The sequence below is a fragment of the Hylobates moloch genome, unplaced genomic scaffold (genome assembly GCF_009828535.3).
Source record: "Hylobates moloch isolate HMO894 unplaced genomic scaffold, HMol_V3 SCAFFOLD_7, whole genome shotgun sequence".
NCBI classification, from domain to species: Eukaryota; Metazoa; Chordata; class Mammalia; order Primates; family Hylobatidae; genus Hylobates; species Hylobates moloch.
The window spans coordinates 61,893,650-61,914,614 of NW_026652282.1; the positions used below are offsets into that span (position 1 = coordinate 61,893,650).

At 34.6% G+C, this 20,965-nt stretch overlaps 1 protein-coding gene across 4 annotated transcripts in view; it reads right to left on the reverse strand.

Annotated features, from left to right (window-relative positions):
• The window catches only part of ABCB7 (ATP binding cassette subfamily B member 7), a 192,497-nt gene that overhangs the window by 90,083 nt on the left and 81,449 nt on the right, over positions 1–20,965 (reverse strand). For all 4 annotated transcript variants that reach the window (XM_058441408.1, XM_032757204.2, XM_032757203.2 and 1 more), the window contains 11 exons: positions 18,714–18,846; positions 17,565–17,833; positions 16,089–16,177; positions 15,910–15,997; positions 13,740–13,914; positions 12,560–12,717; positions 11,484–11,647; positions 11,194–11,323; positions 7,261–7,432; positions 4,497–4,600; positions 2,381–2,488 (listed from right to left, as the gene is read on the reverse strand). In XM_058441408.1, coding sequence (XP_058297391.1) covers positions 2,381–2,488; positions 4,497–4,600; positions 7,261–7,432; positions 11,194–11,323; positions 11,484–11,647; positions 12,560–12,717; positions 13,740–13,914; positions 15,910–15,997; positions 16,089–16,177; positions 17,565–17,833; positions 18,714–18,846 — 1,590 coding nt within the window. The remainder of the gene's footprint in view (positions 1–2,380; positions 2,489–4,496; positions 4,601–7,260; positions 7,433–11,193; positions 11,324–11,483; positions 11,648–12,559; positions 12,718–13,739; positions 13,915–15,909; positions 15,998–16,088; positions 16,178–17,564; positions 17,834–18,713; positions 18,847–20,965) is intronic.

A 20,965-nucleotide genomic window follows, 5' to 3' on the forward strand; every position in this document is an offset into this window, starting at 1 on the left:
AAAAGAATCCTCCAATTATTTGCTGATGAGTTAAGGAGTAGTGATGGTAAAAATAAACAACTGGTTGGCAAAGTTCTTGGAGCCAGTGGCACAAGAGGGTCTGTGGTCCTATCCTTTGGTATGTTTTGATTTTCAGTTAATCTCTCCCTTCATTGTTAATGTGCCTGGTGGTCTGCTTGTGTTCAAAGCCAGTAATTTCCTGATAAGTAAATCTCCAGACTCTTGCTAAGGTTAGGAAGGAGTATAAACACCAGGCTGTGGGGGTGAGAAAGGGACCTGGGAACTTTATTTCTTATGTAGTCCTACACTTAATTCTGTTACTTTCAACCTCATGCTTATCGCCACTTTTCATCATACCTGGTGCCTTCAATTCCTGAGCCTTTTCGGGGTTCTACAACATGAATCAACTTGCTTTTTTTTAAATTGATGTCTCTCTCTTTTGACACACAGTATTCAACTTTTTAGCTCTGCTAATCTATCTACTTACCAGTTTATCCCAATTTGCTGGTATCTCTTGTCCACTGTTACTCTTTGTCCTTATGGCTTTATACTTATTATACTTATTTTATTTCTTCACTTTCATTTTAGTATGGTTAGGGAAAGAAGAGATAAACAAATGTATCCAGTCTTCCATGTTTAACTAGAAGTTCCCTAGATATGCCGTCTTAATATTAACACTACTACAAGAAATTGCTGACAGAACACAGGAGGTGACAGATTATTAGTGAAAGCTAAGGTCATATTAGTTTCACTAGAAAATGAAAATCTATTATCTGCATAATCAGACAACTATAGAATCATCAAATTATGAATAATAAAGAGATTCTTGTTTAGATACTGTTGCTATGATCATTAATAAATTAGGTCCCATTATAACCCAAAATCCAAGTGGCAATGGTGTAAAATAAGTGTATAGATACTGTGAATTACATGGCATGAGGTGTAGGTAATCACATGCCTGCTAATGTATTTTAACAACTTCTATTTGTAAGAAAAGGCTCTTACTACTTGGCTGCATAGAATCAGAAAGCTTATAAAAAAGTAGCAGATTTTATTTAAGATTCTTGAACATCAATGATATAATAAGGTATATTGACAAAATTTCCCATTTAAGACATTCTGGTACAACCATACTGGAAAAATCAGTTTGGTAATGAATGTAAATATTTAAGAATAAACCAACAGAAAGGCCTAGAGTCACAAGTATGCAAGCAACTTATGAAGGTAATAATATACAAACCATAACACTGAATACTCTATAAGAAATGTTAGTGGAGTGAAAAAGTCACTTTAAATAGCTCAATATACAGACAGTACATGAGAATGCTTCTCTCTAAACTCTTAGTACACAGGTTTTCAAAATGTGACCAGGCGTGATGGTTCACGCCTGTAATCCCAGCACACTTTGGGAGTCTAAGGTGGGCGGATCACCTGAGCTCAGGAGCTTAAGACCAATCTGGGCAACATGGTGAAACCCTATCTCTACAAAAAATTAGCTAGGTGTGTGGCACGTGCCTGTAGTCCCAGCTACTTGGGGGGCTGAGGTGGGAGGACTGCTTGAGCCCAGGAGTTCGAGGCTGCAGTGAGCCGAGATCGCGCCACTGTACTCCTGGGTGACAAAGTAAGACCCTGCCTCAAAAAGAAAAAAAAAGCCAAAATGATAAAGAATTGAAGATATATTTATTAGAAGGGAAAAATAATTACAGAAAAGGCTGAATGCAGGGTGGAAAACTGCATATGTTAGAAATAATCAAGTACTAGGGGGTGTGGGGAAGAGGTCCTTACAGAAAGGAGAAAAGAAAAATTACTGCAATTTTCAAATCTACCCATCACAATAGTGGTACTCTGATTTGTCTAGACTTTTACAGTATACTCATATAGTAATTCCCTTAGAAGAGATAAAGCAGGCTATCTTTTTTCTTACTTTCCCGAGAAGGAAAAACATAAAATAAAAATGACCATGTTTGAAAATGACCACTTTATTTTATGGTAATTTTAACCATCAATGGTATGTGCAGGTATTAGAAAAATAAAAACATACAATACAGCAAAGACACTGAGCAAAGAGTCTATTCAGAGCAAAAATGAAGGCAGAAAAGTTATTTTATATATGCACCATTGAAAACGTGCTTCTATCGTGAAGATTTAATGCTTTCCTGATTAAACTTTTGCTTGTAATACTTTAATAGAGAATGAGTTAATATAGTTTATTCCTTCTTGGAAGTGACATGCATTATTTCCAATCAACAGGGGCTAAAAACAGAATCATAACAGGATTCAGTCTCAACCAAATAATGTAAGAAACAATATTTAAGGTTCTTGTATCTATAACAATTTCCAGTGTTCCTCAAATACTAAACTTTAAAGTTAAATCTCTTACCTGGTCCAAGACAATGATTTCATCTGCATCAACCACTGTTGACAATCTGTGTGCAATGAAAATAGAAGTTCTGTGTTTGACCACATCCTTCATGGCACCAAGAATAGTCTGCAAGTTTGGTAATATGAAGAACAGGAGAAAATAAAAAGAACTACACATTAGGCAAATGTAAATTAAAATAATCATACATTTCCTAAAGGAACATAAAAAATGCCAGTTAATTTTTTATTATGTAAACTTTATACTGATACCAAATATTAGACCTAATCTAATAACTGCTAAAAGGAAGGGGAGAAAGCAAAAAGAGAAGGCAACTATGAACACATTATCATGGAAAAAAATTCTTTAAGATAGGCAACATTTCTCTAAATTACAAAATCTGGGAGAAAGTAGATATTTTCTATACAAGTAAACAAATAAACAACAACTCTCATGATATCAGGAACATAGCCACATATAATGTTTACCAATGAGAACAAAACTAAAATGAGGAGAGACTTAAGTGTAGGGCACAGAGAAATTCAAAATAATCCAAAGATAGGGAGATTCAAAGAGTATAGGAACATTTGCTTTTCCTTAGTTCAAACTCGGAGGACAGAAGGGGAAACAATGATAACTGTATATTTTTAACTACAGAAACCTCTTTTTCAAAAGCATTCTGACTTCCTAATGCATCCTGGAAATACATTTTTGTTTATTCCCTGTAAAGTATAAGAGTTGTATATATATTCAGCTATACTTGGAAACCTGGGTCTAAGTACAGCAAGCTAGATGGAAATAGCAGTGTGGGGGATGGGGATATACCCAAATTTCCTACGGGTATTTCTGAACATTTTATTTATTAAAGGAATAAAATTATCAAGAGCAGATGGTTACCCAGGAAAAGATCTTATTTTACCAGGGCAGACTGATAATAAGGTACAAGGCCAATACTAAGAAAGCCTGTCATGTTTGTGAAGACTCCTTTTTTAACCTTTAACAACTTAAACTCTGACATCCTAGTGAAGACTCTGGACTTTTTAAAAAGGCCCATTAAAATTTACCACATCTTCCAGTAACTCCTCCCCTTGGGGGGTGGTCTATTGGCTCTTAATGGGTTATGCTCTCTGACCTAATAAAGCTGTGTGACTCAAATAATGACTGTTGGTAGGTCTTTTAGTTTGTGGTAGTATGACACATTTTTAGGTAAAAAGTTCTTATAAGAATGTTCCTATTTTTCCTATGAATGAGGTCTGGTCCTGCTTATGGGTCACTTTAAATATATGCTAACCAATTCACTTCAAAATTAAATTGCTTTAAATATGCTGCAGATCAAACAATGAGCCCTGAAACTTAACTCCGTATGAAAATATTATGTCACACAGCCCACAAAGCTGAATTAGGCCTATCCTTCAACACTAGGTTTATACTATGTATTGAATTAAAAGGTAGTTGAATGAAGGCAATTGACAAATGCATCTGCCTATCTTCAGTTCTAGATTAAGGGGATATGATAATGAAATTACCATTGTTGTTGAGACTTTTGTATGTAATGTAAAGATGTTGCTATGAAATCTAATGCAGCTGTGGGGCAATGTCATGACATCAGTGTCACATCTTGGTGTTTCATAACACTTCCAGTGAAATGAATACAAATTGATACCAGCACTGCAGGTTGTGTGTGCCTGACTTGCATCTCATGAGTCACTCCATGATAAGTGAAAGGCTTTCTGGTATGTACTATGTCACAGGTTTCACAATCACTTCCATGACTATTTTAATGAGTGTTAAGTGGCAATAGGAGAGAGACTAAAACTTTCTTCCTTTGTCAGCATATCAGGTGATTCCTACAGCTTTGTAAGATGCAAGGGCAATACAACAACAGCATAAGGTATCACATAGTTCCAAAAGGAGACACATTTGCAAATGGACTTAACACTGTGGTATCTCTAGTTCATTGCAACCTGGCATTCTTACCATCAATACTTGCCATATGGAAAAAGGGGGATAGGCATTTTGCTCTATAGCACTTATTATTGAAGTTTATTCAAAATACAAAGTAATGCAGCCATTTTACTGAAACTTCCAAGTAGAAAAGTTAAACATTGAAGAGCTTTATATTTTAATCATAACTTACCTCTTCAGTAATCGAATCTAACGATGAAGTAGCTTCATCATAGAGTATGAGTGGGGGGTCCTTCAAAATGGCTCTTGCAATTGCTACTCTTTGCTTTTCTCCTCCTGGTAAAGGAAAATTTCACTTTAAGGAAGCATAGTGCATGCATATTTTATGTTCTTAGTGTTTCCATTGATTACAACCACCAAGTAATACACTGAACATTTCCTTATTCTCCTGATCACAGTTCATTTTACTGACTTGTAGAGTTGAAGTTCATATGTAATATATCTTTTGACAAATTATATTCCCTGAAACATGAATGCCCTACTGAATTCTGACTTCATAGCAGGTGAGAAGAATGAGAATGAGGCAGGAAGGTAACAACTTTGATTCTACTATTATTCTTCTAACAGAAGTATGCTCATTATATGTTACTTTATATTACAGATAATTCTCAATGAACAGCAATCTCAGAAAAATTTCAATGACAGAATTGACAATGCCAAAAAATCAATATCTGAAACCTGAAACTTGAAGACATTAAACTATGAATAACTGAATTCGTCTCTTAAGATAAAAAAGTAGCATTCAGCCAGTATTCTCAAGGATTGTTTTTTGATAGAAAGCTATTATTTTCACAGCATTCTTCAAAGTTAAAGGCATATACTAGATATCTCTTCCTTTATTTAGGTATTTATTATAGATCTCTAGCATATCAAATTTTTAAAATAGAAAGGATACAGGCCCAGAAAAGTTAAGTGATTTGCTCAAGGTCACCGAGCAAGAATCTGGACTAGACCCATTCCAGTCCAATGCTCTTCTTATCACAATGTGTAAGCCCACATTTATCCCTAAATACAAGAATAAATATTTAGAAAGTATTTCTTAAATAAATAGTGAAAATATGTAGTGAAATGTATAGAAACCTTTCTTTTATTACTGGGACTACTGTAGGTCTAAGGTCATCAATTTGATATAGAACTATAGTTGGAAGTACAGAAGGTGGTACTCTGCTGACTAAGTCCCTTTTGGCTTCTTTTCTTGTCTATTATACATTATCAATGTCTGAAAAAACATATTTTTCAGCTTAAGTAACCTTCTTTAGGGAATAAGCTCTATCCATTACCTGGTACATTAAATATTTTTATTTTTACTTGTTCTACAATTATTATCTTTGGCCTATAAAGGGGTTCCTTATTTTTAATATTAGTAAGTTTATATTTATGCTAGCCATACACTTCCCCACCTCACAAGATCAAAATTCTCCTAACAAGGCAGGTACCATAAGTACAATCTTCCTGCCTATCTATCAGCCCAGTAGCAGAAAGTTCCTCAAAGAAGTAGATATTCAGAGGAAGGACTAGTTTTGAAGTGCCTCTCAAATTTCAAGTGGAAACCAACTCAGTTGTAATTCTATTCAACAGTATTTTGGAACTTGGAGAAGGAATGTCTGTTTGTTCTCTAACATAATTATTAGCATAGATGCCAAATAATAAATTGCTCATTTTGAGAGGTTTGGTTGTAAGGAAATGAGAAATAGGTAAGAATAAAATTTCTTTAGCTATTCCTATCCCTCAAAGGCATGCAGAAAGGAAAAATAAGATTAGAAAATGGAACACAGCATAGCTGGCTGAGGCAAAGTCATGCATTAAGAGGGCTAGTTCATATTACATGATAAATTAGGGATCGCCAGAATTAGTCAAACGGACACATAATTTGGGGGTGGGCCAGATAATTGGAAATTACTGCTATTAAAAGCAGTAATAAAGTGTAAATGTGGACTGGAATGATACCGGCATCTTATACTACCAGATAATGACCCAATCAACTTAACTTGGAAATAATCTTTGCTTACAATTTTCTAAACTTAGCCCAAAACTTTCTAACAGACTGCCAATTCCTGAATAACAGGCCTGTTTATGCTTCATTTTTTTAACTTTCAAACCATTTAGCATAGTAGCTTGCACATAGTGTGTATTTAATAAATGAAGTCAGTTTATAATGAAGAGGAATGTGGATTCGTTAAAATTCATATAGAGTATTTCTCATTCTATTTTTGCCTTACCTCTATCTATAATCGATACATTTCCTCCCCAAACTAAACTAGACATTGCTATACTTTTGAAATTCAAATAATTTGGGGGTAAAGAAACATTTTTCTGCATCCTCCAAAAAAAAAAATCAGTCATTTTAGGGTAATTCATTCTTAAACCTAGCAATCTCATAATTAAACATTTAACAAGAAATGTATAAGCCTCAAAATATCCTTGGCCACAGAACAAAGGACATGAAAATAAATTTGGCTGTAAGGAAAGTATAGCAGTTAACAGGATCAAATATAAAGAGGTCTTAAGTACTGAAAACATCTTCTAATGATCTAGGAAGTTATGACGAGAGATATACACTATTCATTATCAAATTACTTCTCCCTACCCTTACTACTTTCCCAGGTAAAGAACAATCTTGTTTTTCCTGTATCATGAAGACTGTAGATAACAAGTTAGTAATGATCTGAGCATATTTTGATATCTTACTTAATATCAAACACCTACAATGTTTGCAGCTGCAAGTGAAAAAAAAAAAAGACTTGCATGACTTGAGAATAGTTACTAGTATGTTGAATTGGTTATAGTGAGGGCTAGGAGATTAGTAACCCAATCAAATGTGACTCAATAAGCACTACATTTGAAGTCTCTCATTATATTTTCTAAAAAATGGCTCTGACAAATTAGAGTTTGAAAGAAGTATACAAGAAGGGGGCAGGTCTAAAATCTCTGATCACCTGAAAGCTTGAGTCCTCGTTCCCCTACTTGGGTGTCGTATCCATGTGGCATTCGAAGAATTGCATCATGAAGTCCAGCTAATTTTGCCACCGCATACACTTCCTCAGGTGAAGCACTGATGTTTCCATATAAGAGGTTGTAATAAATAGTATTATGGAAGAGGACAGCATCCTGAAGCAGACATACTGAATGAATATATATCTATGTATCTATACATCTCTCTATATATATGTTCATTATTAAAAATTCAAATAGTAAAGAGACAAAGGCATAAAGGGTAAAACATGACAGTCCCTTTCATCATCCCTCATCTGCGAAATCCCATTCCCTTCCCAGGGGTAGTCATCATAAACAATTTAGTGTGTATCATTCCAGACTTCTTCCTGTGAATTTATATACCTAAACATATGTTTTTCCCCCCAACAAAAGTATGGTCATTCTATACATATTATTTTGCAATTGCTTTTTTCAGTTAACATATCCTGGAGATTGTCCATGTCAATAACAGAAAACTAACTCATTCTTTTTAACAGTTGTATATTACATACTATGGAAATGTCATAATTTATTTATACATTCTCCTACTCATGGACATTAATGTGATTTCCAAGTTTATGCTACTACAATGTTTGAATAAAACATTATGTATATGACTTTGTACACCTGTGTGTTTCTGTAAGAAGAATTCCCAGAAGTAGACTGATGAGTTTAAAGTTAAACATACTTTTATCCTTTGATATTATTGCCCAAATGTCTTCTAAATATGGCCCTACCAGCAACCAATAATGTATAAGTACACGCTAACCAATAGCATATGAGGGTGCCAGTTCCTCATATACTCAGAAACCCTGGATATTAATAATTTTTAGGTGTTGCTATTCTTAGGGGAAAAATGTGTTTTTTGTTTAAATTAGCATTTCCCTAATTACTAATGAGGTTTGAATATGTTTTCCTATGTTTCTAAGAAGCTTTGACATTGATATTAAAACAGAAAACAAAGAATTTATGCAATATATATATTTTTGGAGAAAGTTCACTTCAGGCATTCATTTGATATTTCAACTTATTCTCACATGGCACACTAAAGCTAATTTACTTCAAGGGAGCATCCATCCCCCAATTTTCTTTCAATCTCTAAATGGTTGGAAGGCTATGGTTAGGTGAAATAAAATGACTCCATTAGTTCACATTAACCAGGATACCCATCTTCTTTAACATCACAATCAGACCAAAAATTTCATATATTGCTTTAAATAGTATTTAAATCATTTATATACCTATTAATAAAATTTCTCATATTGAGATAATACTTAAACTCAATAAGCTCATTGTATAAACAGAAACTGCTTATTTTAAAATAATTTATATTTAGGAAAAAGCTAAATGTGCCAGATGGAAATTTTGAAAATATAAAAACTAATATAAAATAAATACTGATTTTTTGGTGTAATTTCTGCTAAATGGGTAGATTTTAGCTGCTCTCATCACAAAAACATGAGTAACTGTGAGATGATGGACATGTTAATTTGCTTCTCTACAGTAATCTAATTATCTATATGTATCTCATAACATCATGTTAGATACCTTAAATATATACAAATTTAATAAATTAAAATTTAAAGAACCCATATTCCCATCATGTAGCAAGATCTAATATTACATTGATATTTTCTATCTTTTTTCTCTACTGCAATGTATTCATTTAATATTATAAAATCAGGATATTATATTTTGCTTGCTATCCTCCTTTTTAATACTTTGTATTTGCATATTTTTCATGACAATATTCTTTAAAAACACAAGATTTATGAATGGTTGCATGACTCTGATCCTATAATACTGTAACCATCTACTTACTGTTGGACATTTACATTGTTTCCAACTGATGCTACTATAAATAATGCTGTAATGAACATCTTTGCATATAAAGACTTGTTCACATCTCTTTATTTCCTTACTAAAATTTCCTAGAGGCAGAATTATTGGAATAAAGGGTATGAATATTTTTCAGGCACTTGATACACACTGCCAATTTGCTTGTCAAGAAAGCCGTATACTTCCACCAGCAAAACAAGAGATTGTCCATTTTACACAGCCTTGCCCAAACTGGATATTAGGAATTTCAAAATCCTTGCCAATCTGATAGGTGAAAAACTGACACGTATCCTGTTGTTGATTTAATTTATATTGCTAAGGCCTCCAATGAGGATGAGAGTCTTCTGTTTACTGATCATGTATATTTTCCCTTTGTGAATGTGTTACTTCTCAAAAGGATGAGGATAATTGTTACAGCGCCCAAGAGAATGGCAGGAATCTATTTATATGGATGGGGACACTGAATCCTAAGTAGTCATAGCTCAGAATCCAGTTCACTTGACACATAGTTTAGATTAGTGTTTCTTTTTCTTTTTTTTTTCTTTTTTATTTTTGAGACTGAATCTAGCTCTGCTGCCCAGGCTGGAGTGCAATGGCGCGATCTCGGCTCACTGCAACCTCCGCCTCCTGGGTTCAAGCAATTCTCCTGCCTCAGCTTCCCAAGTAGCTGGGATTACAGATGCCTGCCACCATGCTCAGCTAATTTTTCTATTTTTACTAGAGACGGGCTTTCATCATGCTGGCCAGGGTGGTCTCCAACTCCCGAACTCAGGCGATTTGCCTGCCTCAGCCTCCCAAAGTGCTGGGATTACAGGCGTGAGCCACTGTGCCTGGCCTAGATTAGTGTTACTTAACATACAATCTATGAACCATCTATATCAGAATAACCTAGGAAGCATTTTCAAAAAGGCAGTTTTCTGGGCCCCACATAGTCCTCCAAAATCATAACTGGGGTATGTGAGAAAGAACTGGAATTATTAAATTAGATTATCTAATCCAATTTAAGTGACACGATTTATTTTTAAAATTTATAAATGATATTGTATATATTTAAGGTATAGAACATGATGTTATGAGATCCATATAGATAGTAAAATGATTACTATAGTGAACATATTAACATATCCATCATCTCACAGTTACCCAATAATTTTTCTAAATGACTCATGCTGACTAACGTGGGATTTTCAGTGAAAAAGAGGACGGGAAGAGTCCATGTGTGGGATCATTTGGGGGACATTTTGCAAGCTACATATCCCCGTCCAATCACTCTCTTACAGTTCTTCCTCTCCCCATATTTTGATCTATTCTCCCAGGGATTTGATTCTGGCTCCAGAAATCAACTTTATAATGCATACTAGCTGCAACTAATTCACAGGTCTCTCTATAAGCGTTCATCATAAAAAAGCTCACATCCTATAAGGCTATCTACTTCTTCACTTCTCAGACCTTACTTTGAATTTATTTTCCCTCCAAAGTAACACAATAAATGTTTATTAAATGTTTAACATGGGTTCGGCACTGTGCTTGGTACTGAGGGCAGAGTGGTTAACAAGGCATACAAAATTGAGGATGGCAGCCAAGCTACTTTGTAGTGATTATAAATCCACTATGTTGAAAACTGCTCCAAATTACAATAGTAGTTTTCATTTTCTGAACAATTATGTGATAGACTCGGTATTTTACATTTATTATCTCTAATCCACAATAATTCTATCCTATAAGGTAAACGGCATCCTTATTTTACAGATAAGAAAATGGAGGCCCCAGGCCACAGAACTAATGACAATTAGAGATGGGGTTAGAATCCTGGTCTGTGCTCTTTCTATTCTATTATGCTATCATTCCAGGGCTTCCTATCATGCAGATTTTTCCTTCAAGTTTTTTTCTTTTCCTTTTTTAAAAAATCCCTTTTGATACCAGAATTTCGCTGGTAGGGTCTAATACTGACTACTTCAGTAGCATATGTTGATCCCTTGATTCAAATTGTTCTAGTTACAGACTGATCAACCCAATAAATCTTCCAAAAATTTGTTTTTTTTTCTGTTTTTAAATACCTGAGGTACCACTCCCACTGCCCTCCGAAGGCTTTCCAGGCTCACATCTTGTATATTTTGACCAGCAAGATAAATGCTACCCTTTTGAGGCTCATAGAAGCGAAACAATAGCCTCACTATTGTGCTTTTCCTGAAATTGGAGATGAAGAAAGGTTATTTAGCTCCTATTAATGTTAGGAAACCCCAGTTTTAAACCACAGTAATCATTTTCATTATGATAAAGAAAGAAATATTACATTGGGAATCATCAGTCTATAATACAGAATTTTACAAATAACTAAATTACCCACCCTGACCCACTACCTCCTACAATGGCCACTTTCTTTCCTGCAGGGACTTCAAAGGATATTCCACTAAGGACTTTCTGGCCCTCAATGTATTCAAAATGCACATTTTCAAAGGCCACGGTAGCTGTCTGTGGTGTGATCTGAAGGGGAGATGCCATCACTTTGTCCTAGCAGGGAAGAGAAAAAAAAAAAGCCACTTTACGCACTGCCTAGAGTACAGCTATGAAGACAATTTTCTAATTCACAGAAAAAGGAAATAATGGAAAAGAAGGAGGTTTATAAGCGGACTTAGACCACTTCCAAGCATGCATTTAAAGATTTGTTTTCTCACGCTTCATGGCTAAGGTAAAACAAACCCTGAATGTTTTGGTTTCTGAGCAACTTTTTTTGAGGTGGGGGTGAGGAGGGAGAAGGGATAATGGGGCAGGGGAGGAAAGGGGCTGAGGATGCAAGGAGAGGCAATCATATATTCTATGTCATTATTAGATAAGTAAATTCAGTGTAAGTACAAATAATTCAACTTAACAAAATTTACTTTCTAGTATAATAGTCTTCATTAACATTGTAAGATCTTATTTATTTATTTATTTATTTATTTATTTATTTTGAGACGGAGTTCGCCCTTGTTGCTCAGGCTGGAGTGCAATGGCAGGATCTTGGCTCACCGCAACCTCCACCTCCCGGGTTCAAGCGATTCTCCTGGCTCAGCCTCCCGAGTAGCTGGGATTACAGGCATATGCCACCACGCCCAGCTAATTTTGTATTTTTAGTAGAGACAGGGTTTCTTCATGTTGGTCAGGCTGGTCTCGAACTCTTGACCTCAGGTGATCCACCCGCCTCAGCCTCCCAAAATGCTGGGATTACAGGCATGAGCCACCATGTGTGGCCTGGTTTTTAAACATAGAAGTGAAAGCTCTAACAACCTCTTAATACAGGTGATAGCACCCCCACCCCCACCAATTCCTGCAAGTAAAACAAATTGGTTTGCTAATGTGGTGATGTAGGAATATTCCTAGAATAATCCTACTAATAGGATGATGTTCACATACTTTTGAAAAGGTACTATATAGATTACTTACTTTAATTCGGGTGTCTACCTTGAGTAGAGTAAACAAGGTGTTCATATCTATGAGTGCTTGTCTAGTCTCTCGATATACAGTTCCCAGAAAGTTCAGGGGTAATGAAAGCTGAAAAAGCAGTCCATTCACCATTACTAGATCTCCAACAGTAAGGGTACCTTAATATGCAATTGGCAGAAGAAAAAAAGGGGTATTTTAGATAAATGTTACATACTTTTCCAATTTAAGATAGGTTTATAGTCTATTACCACAGAACAAAATATTCTTAATCAGCAACAACTCTTATGTCAACTCAATTTCAAAGCATTAATCCATGATTTAGGTAATACAGGGAACAGTATACATTAGGAATGGGAAAGACCCACCTATATATATATAATATATATAGTATAATATATATATTACACTATATATAATATACAAAAAAGAATGGTTTGAGGATAGAAATTGAAGGCTAAAAATTTTCTTTTTTTCCCTAAGACACTAGCAATGGTTTCTTTGTAGTGTAAAACAGAAATTTAAAAATTAGTATACATTAAAAATTGGAGAAAATAGATATCACGATTAAGGATGATAAACCATTCTGATGTACATCAAGTTGAAGGAAATAAAATGAAACAACAACAACAACAAAATGTTGTTGTGACCTAAATATGTCTTCCACAGGTTTTCCACATATTTAGGTCACAGTGAATGAATGAATACTAACTGAGTGGTGGTGGGGAGGGTTTCCAGAAAGCAGGGACAGACATTTACTTTTGAAGTGTTTTGCAAGTAAAAAAAGGAGTAGAAAGATTAAAAGGTTCCCGGTAATTCTTAAAAAAAAGAGTGTTCGCAGTTTAGTGCTTTGAACTAAACACTAAATTAATTACATTGCTTTACAGGTCTACAAGAGAAATTAGAAAAACTAGATGCTAAAAAAAAAGTTGTTCTTAAAAGAAGAGGTAGTTACAAACAGTAATCCCAATCAATGAGTGAGCCAGTGCTAAACAAAAGGAAGTTAAAAAACCATTATCAAACAATCAAGTAAATACATTCTGATACAAAGAGAAAAGTACTCCAAGGATGTTAAAGCACTTTAACATCCTTTATAATTAAGATAAGCATACACATTCCTTTCATTAATCTTTATTTATAAAAGTTGAACAGCCTGTAAATGTGATAGCCACAGACCCATTACCTGCCACAATTCCCTGACTGGCGAGCACCATTATAGCTGTTAAACCGACACTGAAAATAGCACTTTGACCAAAGTTCAGCATAGCCAGAGTAGAGGTACTTTTCAATGAAGCAGTCTCATACGTCTTCAAAAATCCATCATATCTCTGTGCTTCATATCTTTCATTATTAAAATACTACAAAATATATAAAAATAACTATGGGCAAGTATAATTAGAATTTATTCTCTTAAGTGATTAGTATACTTTTCATCAGACTTCATGTATGAATACAAGTTTGTACTGTAGATTCCATTTTAAAAATTGACTCAATATATTGGACTATGATATCCCTGCAGTTTTCCATAATGAACTGTATTTGAAAAGTCCACAAAATTCACCCAACGAATATTTACTGAATGCTTAGCTAATTCCAACCCGATCTAAAACAAAATCTTCAGTGACACTTCCTTCACAAAGCTTTCCCCTGAGACTCTGAATTGACAATTCCCACTACCCTCACAACATTATGCCTTCTTATTTAGTCACCTGCATACTTAAATTCTCTTAGTACAGTATAAAATTCTGGGATAGCAGGGATTAGAAAGTAATCTTTTTTTACCACCCTCCCCTGTGAAAGCACTTAGAACACATAAGAGGCATTCAGTAACTATTTGTTAAATGGAAATAAATGAAAGAATTAATGGGAAGCACTATGCTAGGCACTCTGAGGGATAGAAGAGAGTCAAGAATTTATATGCCAGTTTGATTAGCTTACTGTTCATTCTGAATCAAGATGCTAACGGTATACAGTCATGCATCACTTAACAACAGAGATATGTTCTGAGAAATGCATACTTTAGGTAATTTTGACTGTGCAATCATCATAGAGTGTACTTACACAAACCTAGATGGTATAGTCTACCACTCACCTAGACTATATGGTATAGCCTATTGCTCTTAGGCTATAAACCTGTACAGCACGTTGCTGTATTGAATATTGTAGAAAATTGTAACACAATGGTATTTGTGTATCTAAACACAGAAAAGGTACAGTAAAAATATGGTAAAGAAGATTTGCAATGGTATATCTGTAGACAGCACTTATCATGAATGGATCTTGCAGGACTGAAAATGGCTCTAGGTGAGTCAGTGAGTGAGTGCTGAGTGAATATGAAGGCCTAGGGCATTACCGTACACTACTGTAGACTTTATAAACACTGTATGCTTAGGCTACACTAAATTTATTTAATATTTTCTTTCTTCAATAATACATTAAAATTAGCTTACTGTAACTTTTTGCTTTACAAACTTAAATTTTTAAAAACTTTTTTACTCTGTTACAACTTGGCTTAAAAGACAAACAAATTGTACAGCTGCACAAAAATATTTTCTTTCTTCATATCCTTATTCTATAGGCTATTTTCTATTTAATTTTTTACTTTTTAAATTTTTTTGTTAAAAACTAAGACACAATCACACACATTAGCCTAGACCTACATAGGGTCAGGGTCAAATATCACTGTCTTCTACCTCCACAACTCGTTTTACTGGAAGGTCTTCAGGGGCAATAACATGCATGGAGCTGTTATCTCCCATGACAACAATGCCTTCTTCTGGAATACCTCCTGAAGGACTTACCTGAGGCTATATTACAGCTAACTTTGTTTTTAGAAGTAGAAGGCGTACACTCTAAAATAATGATTAAACGTGTAAAAATACATATACTAGTTAACATACTAGTTTATCATTATCAAATATTAAATGATGGGTCGCACAGCTGGTTTGTTTCCACTAGCATTACCAGAAACACATGAGTAATAGAGTAATGAATTGTGCTACAACATTACAATGGCTACAATGTCACTTGCTGACAGGAACTTTTCAATTCCATTATTATCTTATGGGACCAACATCATAGATGCCAAAACATCATTATACAGTGTGTGACTGTATTTATGATCACTTATAAATTAATTCAGAAGGTAAAAATCTGATAGTGCCAAACCAAAACCAAGAAGGAGAGAGGATAGTTTCTAAACAAAAGACAAACAATAAAATAGTATTATTCCATCACACCTAGAGATCATATCCTAACCGGAAGCTCTAATTTACAGTACCTATTAAATTAAATGGTAGATCAAATCTTAGTGCAGTGTGAAAGGCAGAAGAAAGTATAATTAAACATATTACCTTCACAGTTTCATAATTCAGCAGTGAGTCTATAGCAGCATTACCTGCATCATTATCTGCTTTGTTCATTTCTATTCTAAATCTAGTTCTGTAAGACAAAGATTTGCATAGTCATGAAATACATGTTATAAAAGCATAACAATTTCTAAATTTTATGTGGCTTCTAGGGAATAAATTACCTCCACCGTGTGACTGCAACTGTGAATGCTGTGTATGTACCAAGTGTTCCAAGGGTTACCAAAGCAAACTGGGCACCGCATTTGTAATACTAGAAAAGGAAGTCCAAAGAAGAAATGTGAAACAGTTATTGTTCTTGCCAAACAGTTTGTAATACACAACAGCAAATCTCGGTCAAAAGATTTTAACAAAAATATGGTGGCAGGAAGTTTTGTACGTGAATGATGGGTGAAAAGTCAAATACTTTAGAAAATCTACTTTAGGAAACAAGGGAAGAAAGTCAAACTGCACTTGCTACATCAATAGTACCATCAAATACTAATAGGAAGATAGTACAATAAGCCTAAAGAGGAATAAAAAATATATACATATATTTTTAACTATAAAAGGTGAAATTGCTAATCATTAGAGAAATGCAAATCAAAACCACAATGAGATATCATCTCAGATGAGTCAGAATGGCTATTATTAAAAGGTCAAAAAATAACAGATGTTGTCAAGGTTGCAGAGAAAAGGGAACACTTATACGCTGCTGGTGGGAATGGAAATTAGTTCAGCCACTATGGGAAGCAGTTTGGAGATTTCTCAAAGAACTTAAAACAGAATTACCATTTGATCAAGCAATCCCATTACTGAGTATATATATTCAAAAGAGCATAAATCATTCTGCCATAAAGACATACAAATGCGTATGTTCATTGCAGCACTATTCACAATAGCAAACACATGGATGCCGATCAATGGTGGACTAAATAAAGAAAATGTGGCCCATGTACACCATAAAAACAAAGTCATGTCCTTTGCAGCAACATGGATGCATCTGGAGACCATCATCCTAAGTGAATTAACTCAGGAACAGAAAACCAAATACCACATTTTCTCACTTATAAGTGAGAGCTAAACAATGAGTACACACAGACACAATGAGGGGAATGGACACTGGGGCCTATTGAGGGTGGAGGGTGGCAGATGGGTGAAGGTCAAAAAACTACCTATTAGGTACTATGCTCACTACCTGGTGATGAAATAATTTGTACACCACACCCCAGTGACACATAATTTATCCATGTAACAAACTTGCACAGGTACCCCCTGAAGCTAAAAGTTGAAACAGAGAAAAAAAAAATAAAAGGTGAAACTGCCTAAAATGTTATGAATGGTGATGAGAAACCTAGATATTCTAAGCATATTAGTCCAATGCCATATACAAAAATCTCTGCTTTAAAAAAACCTTTGTAAGTACTAGTTGATGACTAATCTATGTGCAGAATTGAAGTTATTTACAATAACAACACGATAAAGAATTTGAGCAGTCCATTGAAGCTTGTGGCAAAATAATTAAACTGCATAATGTTTCTGGCATCATGGAATTTTGCTTTCAAACTCATGAGCATGCAACAGTACAACAGCTTCAAATATTCAATTGCTACTAATGAGAATTTAAGATAAAAGCTTGTTATGAAAAATGTTTAACTTACCAAAACACCACTGACAAGCATCACTTCAAACATGATAGGAAGAAGATTAAATACCAAAGCACTCAGGACAAAACTGATACCCCTTGTTCCTCTGTCAATAGCCTTAGATAAAGCTCCTGTCTGTCTGCTCAGGTGAAAACCCAGATCCAGGTTGTGAAGATGGAGAAAGACATTTTTGGCTATTCTTCGGATTGAATTTTGGGCTACCTTGCCAAATACTGCATTTCGAACTTCGTTAAAAAAAGCAGCTCCGGCTCTTGATACACCATCTAAGAATACATTCAAAAGAAAAAATAGGATGTAACAATATTAGAATCAAAGGAGTATAGAAATGACAAGGGCTCAGAAAATGTACAATGAATAATTCAGTGAATGAATATATCACAGAATATTTACAATAAAAGAAACCTAGAAATAATCTAGCCTAATGAGTATTAACTTTTCTACCACTATGAATCCCTTCAGTGTTATTTCCTCCAGGTTTCAGACATTAAAAGATATTTTTTCCAAATAAAATACTTAAATAATAGCCCACATGGCATTACTGTGGATAAATGTGAAGTGTCTGTTAAGGTTTTTTATCTAATTTAATCTTCCTAAATAACAACTGATAAAATTGAGACCCTGAAAAATCAAGTGCCTTGACTAAAGGCATACCCCTGCTAATGTCTCCCAAATCTCATAGTGTCCTTTCTAATGCATGGGACACACAGCATTCATATTCTGTTCTTTTCAAATTGTAGATTTGTGTCATTACTAATGAATATATTTTAATAAAGCATTTATGTACATATATATTTTTATTTAGCTATTTCCTATTTAATAGCTAACGATGCCAGCAAGAAAATAATTGATCTTTGTGGAAATGGATGTTACAAAAAGCCTATTGGAAGTGGTTGTTATGAATTTAATGTCTTATTTTATATTATTGTTTTCTAGAACTTGTAAAAACGCTACTGTTATCATGGAATTTTTTGAAAGTGTATCATACAGAATAGTTTTTAAAAACACATACAAAACATCTCACATAAAACAACAAACATCCAAAACGCTAAGTTGTGTTTGTAGTGAAAAGGTCATCTGCTCAAATATGATGAAACCTCCTTGAGAAAGTCAACACCTGCAGACAGATTAAAGAATCACACATACAGCCAATCAGAACTGCTGTTGCCATGGTTGCAACTGTATTTGGTGCATCACTCAGGTTCAGCATGTTTCCCGACATCTGGTTGAGGCTGTCTACAGCATATTTAAACATGAAGGGAACCACAATATTCATGGCCTAAAAACATAAAAACATCAATTACCCATTATATACAAAATACTTATTTATAAAAGTACAAATATTTACCTTAAATTAGTACTTACGGTAATGTTTACATATTTACCACTTACTGGTATTAGAGTGATTTTCCCCATTCATAAAGACAACATCTTTGACATTGGGAGAGCTGTCATTTCAGGCTTCATACTTCACACTGCCATGTTAATATTCATTTATAAGCTATGTGAATTAGTCAAATGCTTCTGCTTCCATGAAATCATCCCAGATCTGCCACTCAAAAACGCTGTCTCCATTATCTAAAATCCTACAAAGCTCATGACACTATGGCAAACTGTCTTACACTGTAGTTATTTGTGTATATATTTCCCTTTCCTACTGGATCCTTGAGGGTCTGTGTCATTTTACTTTTTGTCCCACCCATGCTGAATATAATGCTCTTATACAGTAGGCATTCAATAAATATTTTTAAAATAATTTGGTCACCAAAATAATGGTAAACTAAATTACACAGCAAACCAGATCACAAAAGCAGATGAATTACAAGTGTATGTGGCTGATTCAGCATTGGAAAAAACACTGATAAATCCATTTGTCCTACAGAAAGCTTCTTTGCCCCAATACCATATAAAACAAAGCCAAATTATTATCAAAACTAAGCCTTCAATAATGAACCTATTTCTCCATGAGAATACATCAAAATAAAACTTAAAAAGAAAATTAGAAGCATGATGTTTTCATATATTCAAGGCAGATGTTTCATCATTCACATTCTATATTTTCTGCAGTTATAGTATCCAAAACATCAACCATCATTTAGGAACACAAAGTTTGTCAGACTCCCAGTTTCTTCAAAGAAATTAAATTGATGCACATTAATAACATGTGAAAACAATTCTATAAGCCTTAATAAAAACACTGAAATCCCAGATCTTGTTAATGCTCCATTATTATGCCATCTATCTTTGCAAAGTTTAGCTATAACTGATAGAAGCTATGTAACTCTTACCAAGATTCCAAGGTAACGTATACAAGAGTCTTACCAACCAGGCAGGCATTCTAGTATTCAACAATATCATTAAAATACACAGCACATGTTGGGATGCTTTTAAGAATGTAACATTATGAGATAAACTGCTTAAACATTAAGCTTTCTGACTTCCAAAATCTAATAGAATATACGGTAGGTCTCAAATAGCATAAATTTCTCAAATCTGATTCCCTTGTAGCCATATAACCTTAGGTTCTTGCTTCTTTGCTTTTTTTTTTTTTCTTTTTGAGATGGACTCTTGCTCTGTCACCCAGGCTGGAGTGCAGTGGTGAAATCTCGGCTCACTGCAACCTCCACCTCCTGGGTTCCAGCGATTCTCCTGCCTCAGCCTCCTGAGTAGCTGAGATTACAGGCATGCACCACCACACCCAGCTAATTTTTGTATTTTTAGTAGAGACAGGGTTTTACCATGTTGGTCAGGTTGGTCTCAAACTCCTGACCTGGTGATCCGCCCGCCTCGGCCTCCCAAAGTGCTGAGATTACAGGTCTTGCTTCTTCTTGAAATGGTCTCCTCTCCCCTATCTACCTCGTCACTCTTCAAAGCCCAATTTTAATCCCATTTCTATCATAATGCTTTCTCTGAAACATGCAGCCAATTTGGCACTCTCCATTTTCTATCTTTTTGTTATAGTTTATACCTCAACATTTATCACTTTTATGATATATTTCTGATTCATTTTGTATGTATATATGCATGGATATATTTCCATCCTTTTTGTATAAATTTGAGGGGTACAAGTGCAGTTCTGTTACATGGATATATCGCGTACTGGTGAGGTCTGGGATTTTAGTGTATCTATCACCCAAATAATGTATAAACCTTTTGTGACAAAACTGACATTTACTGAACAACAGCTAGATGAATCAGGTATGGTGAAAGGTAGGTACCTTTCACAAATGTGAGGGATGAAAGGAATAAAAATTTTACAAAATAGATTTTATCTCTATAGTTGAGGAAACTCAGGTTCTACAAGGTTTAATGACTTGTCTGGTAAGCAGCAGAGCTGAGATTAAAATACAGGTCTGACACTTGAAGTTAAAATTTTTTCTAGTATACCATAGCCACAT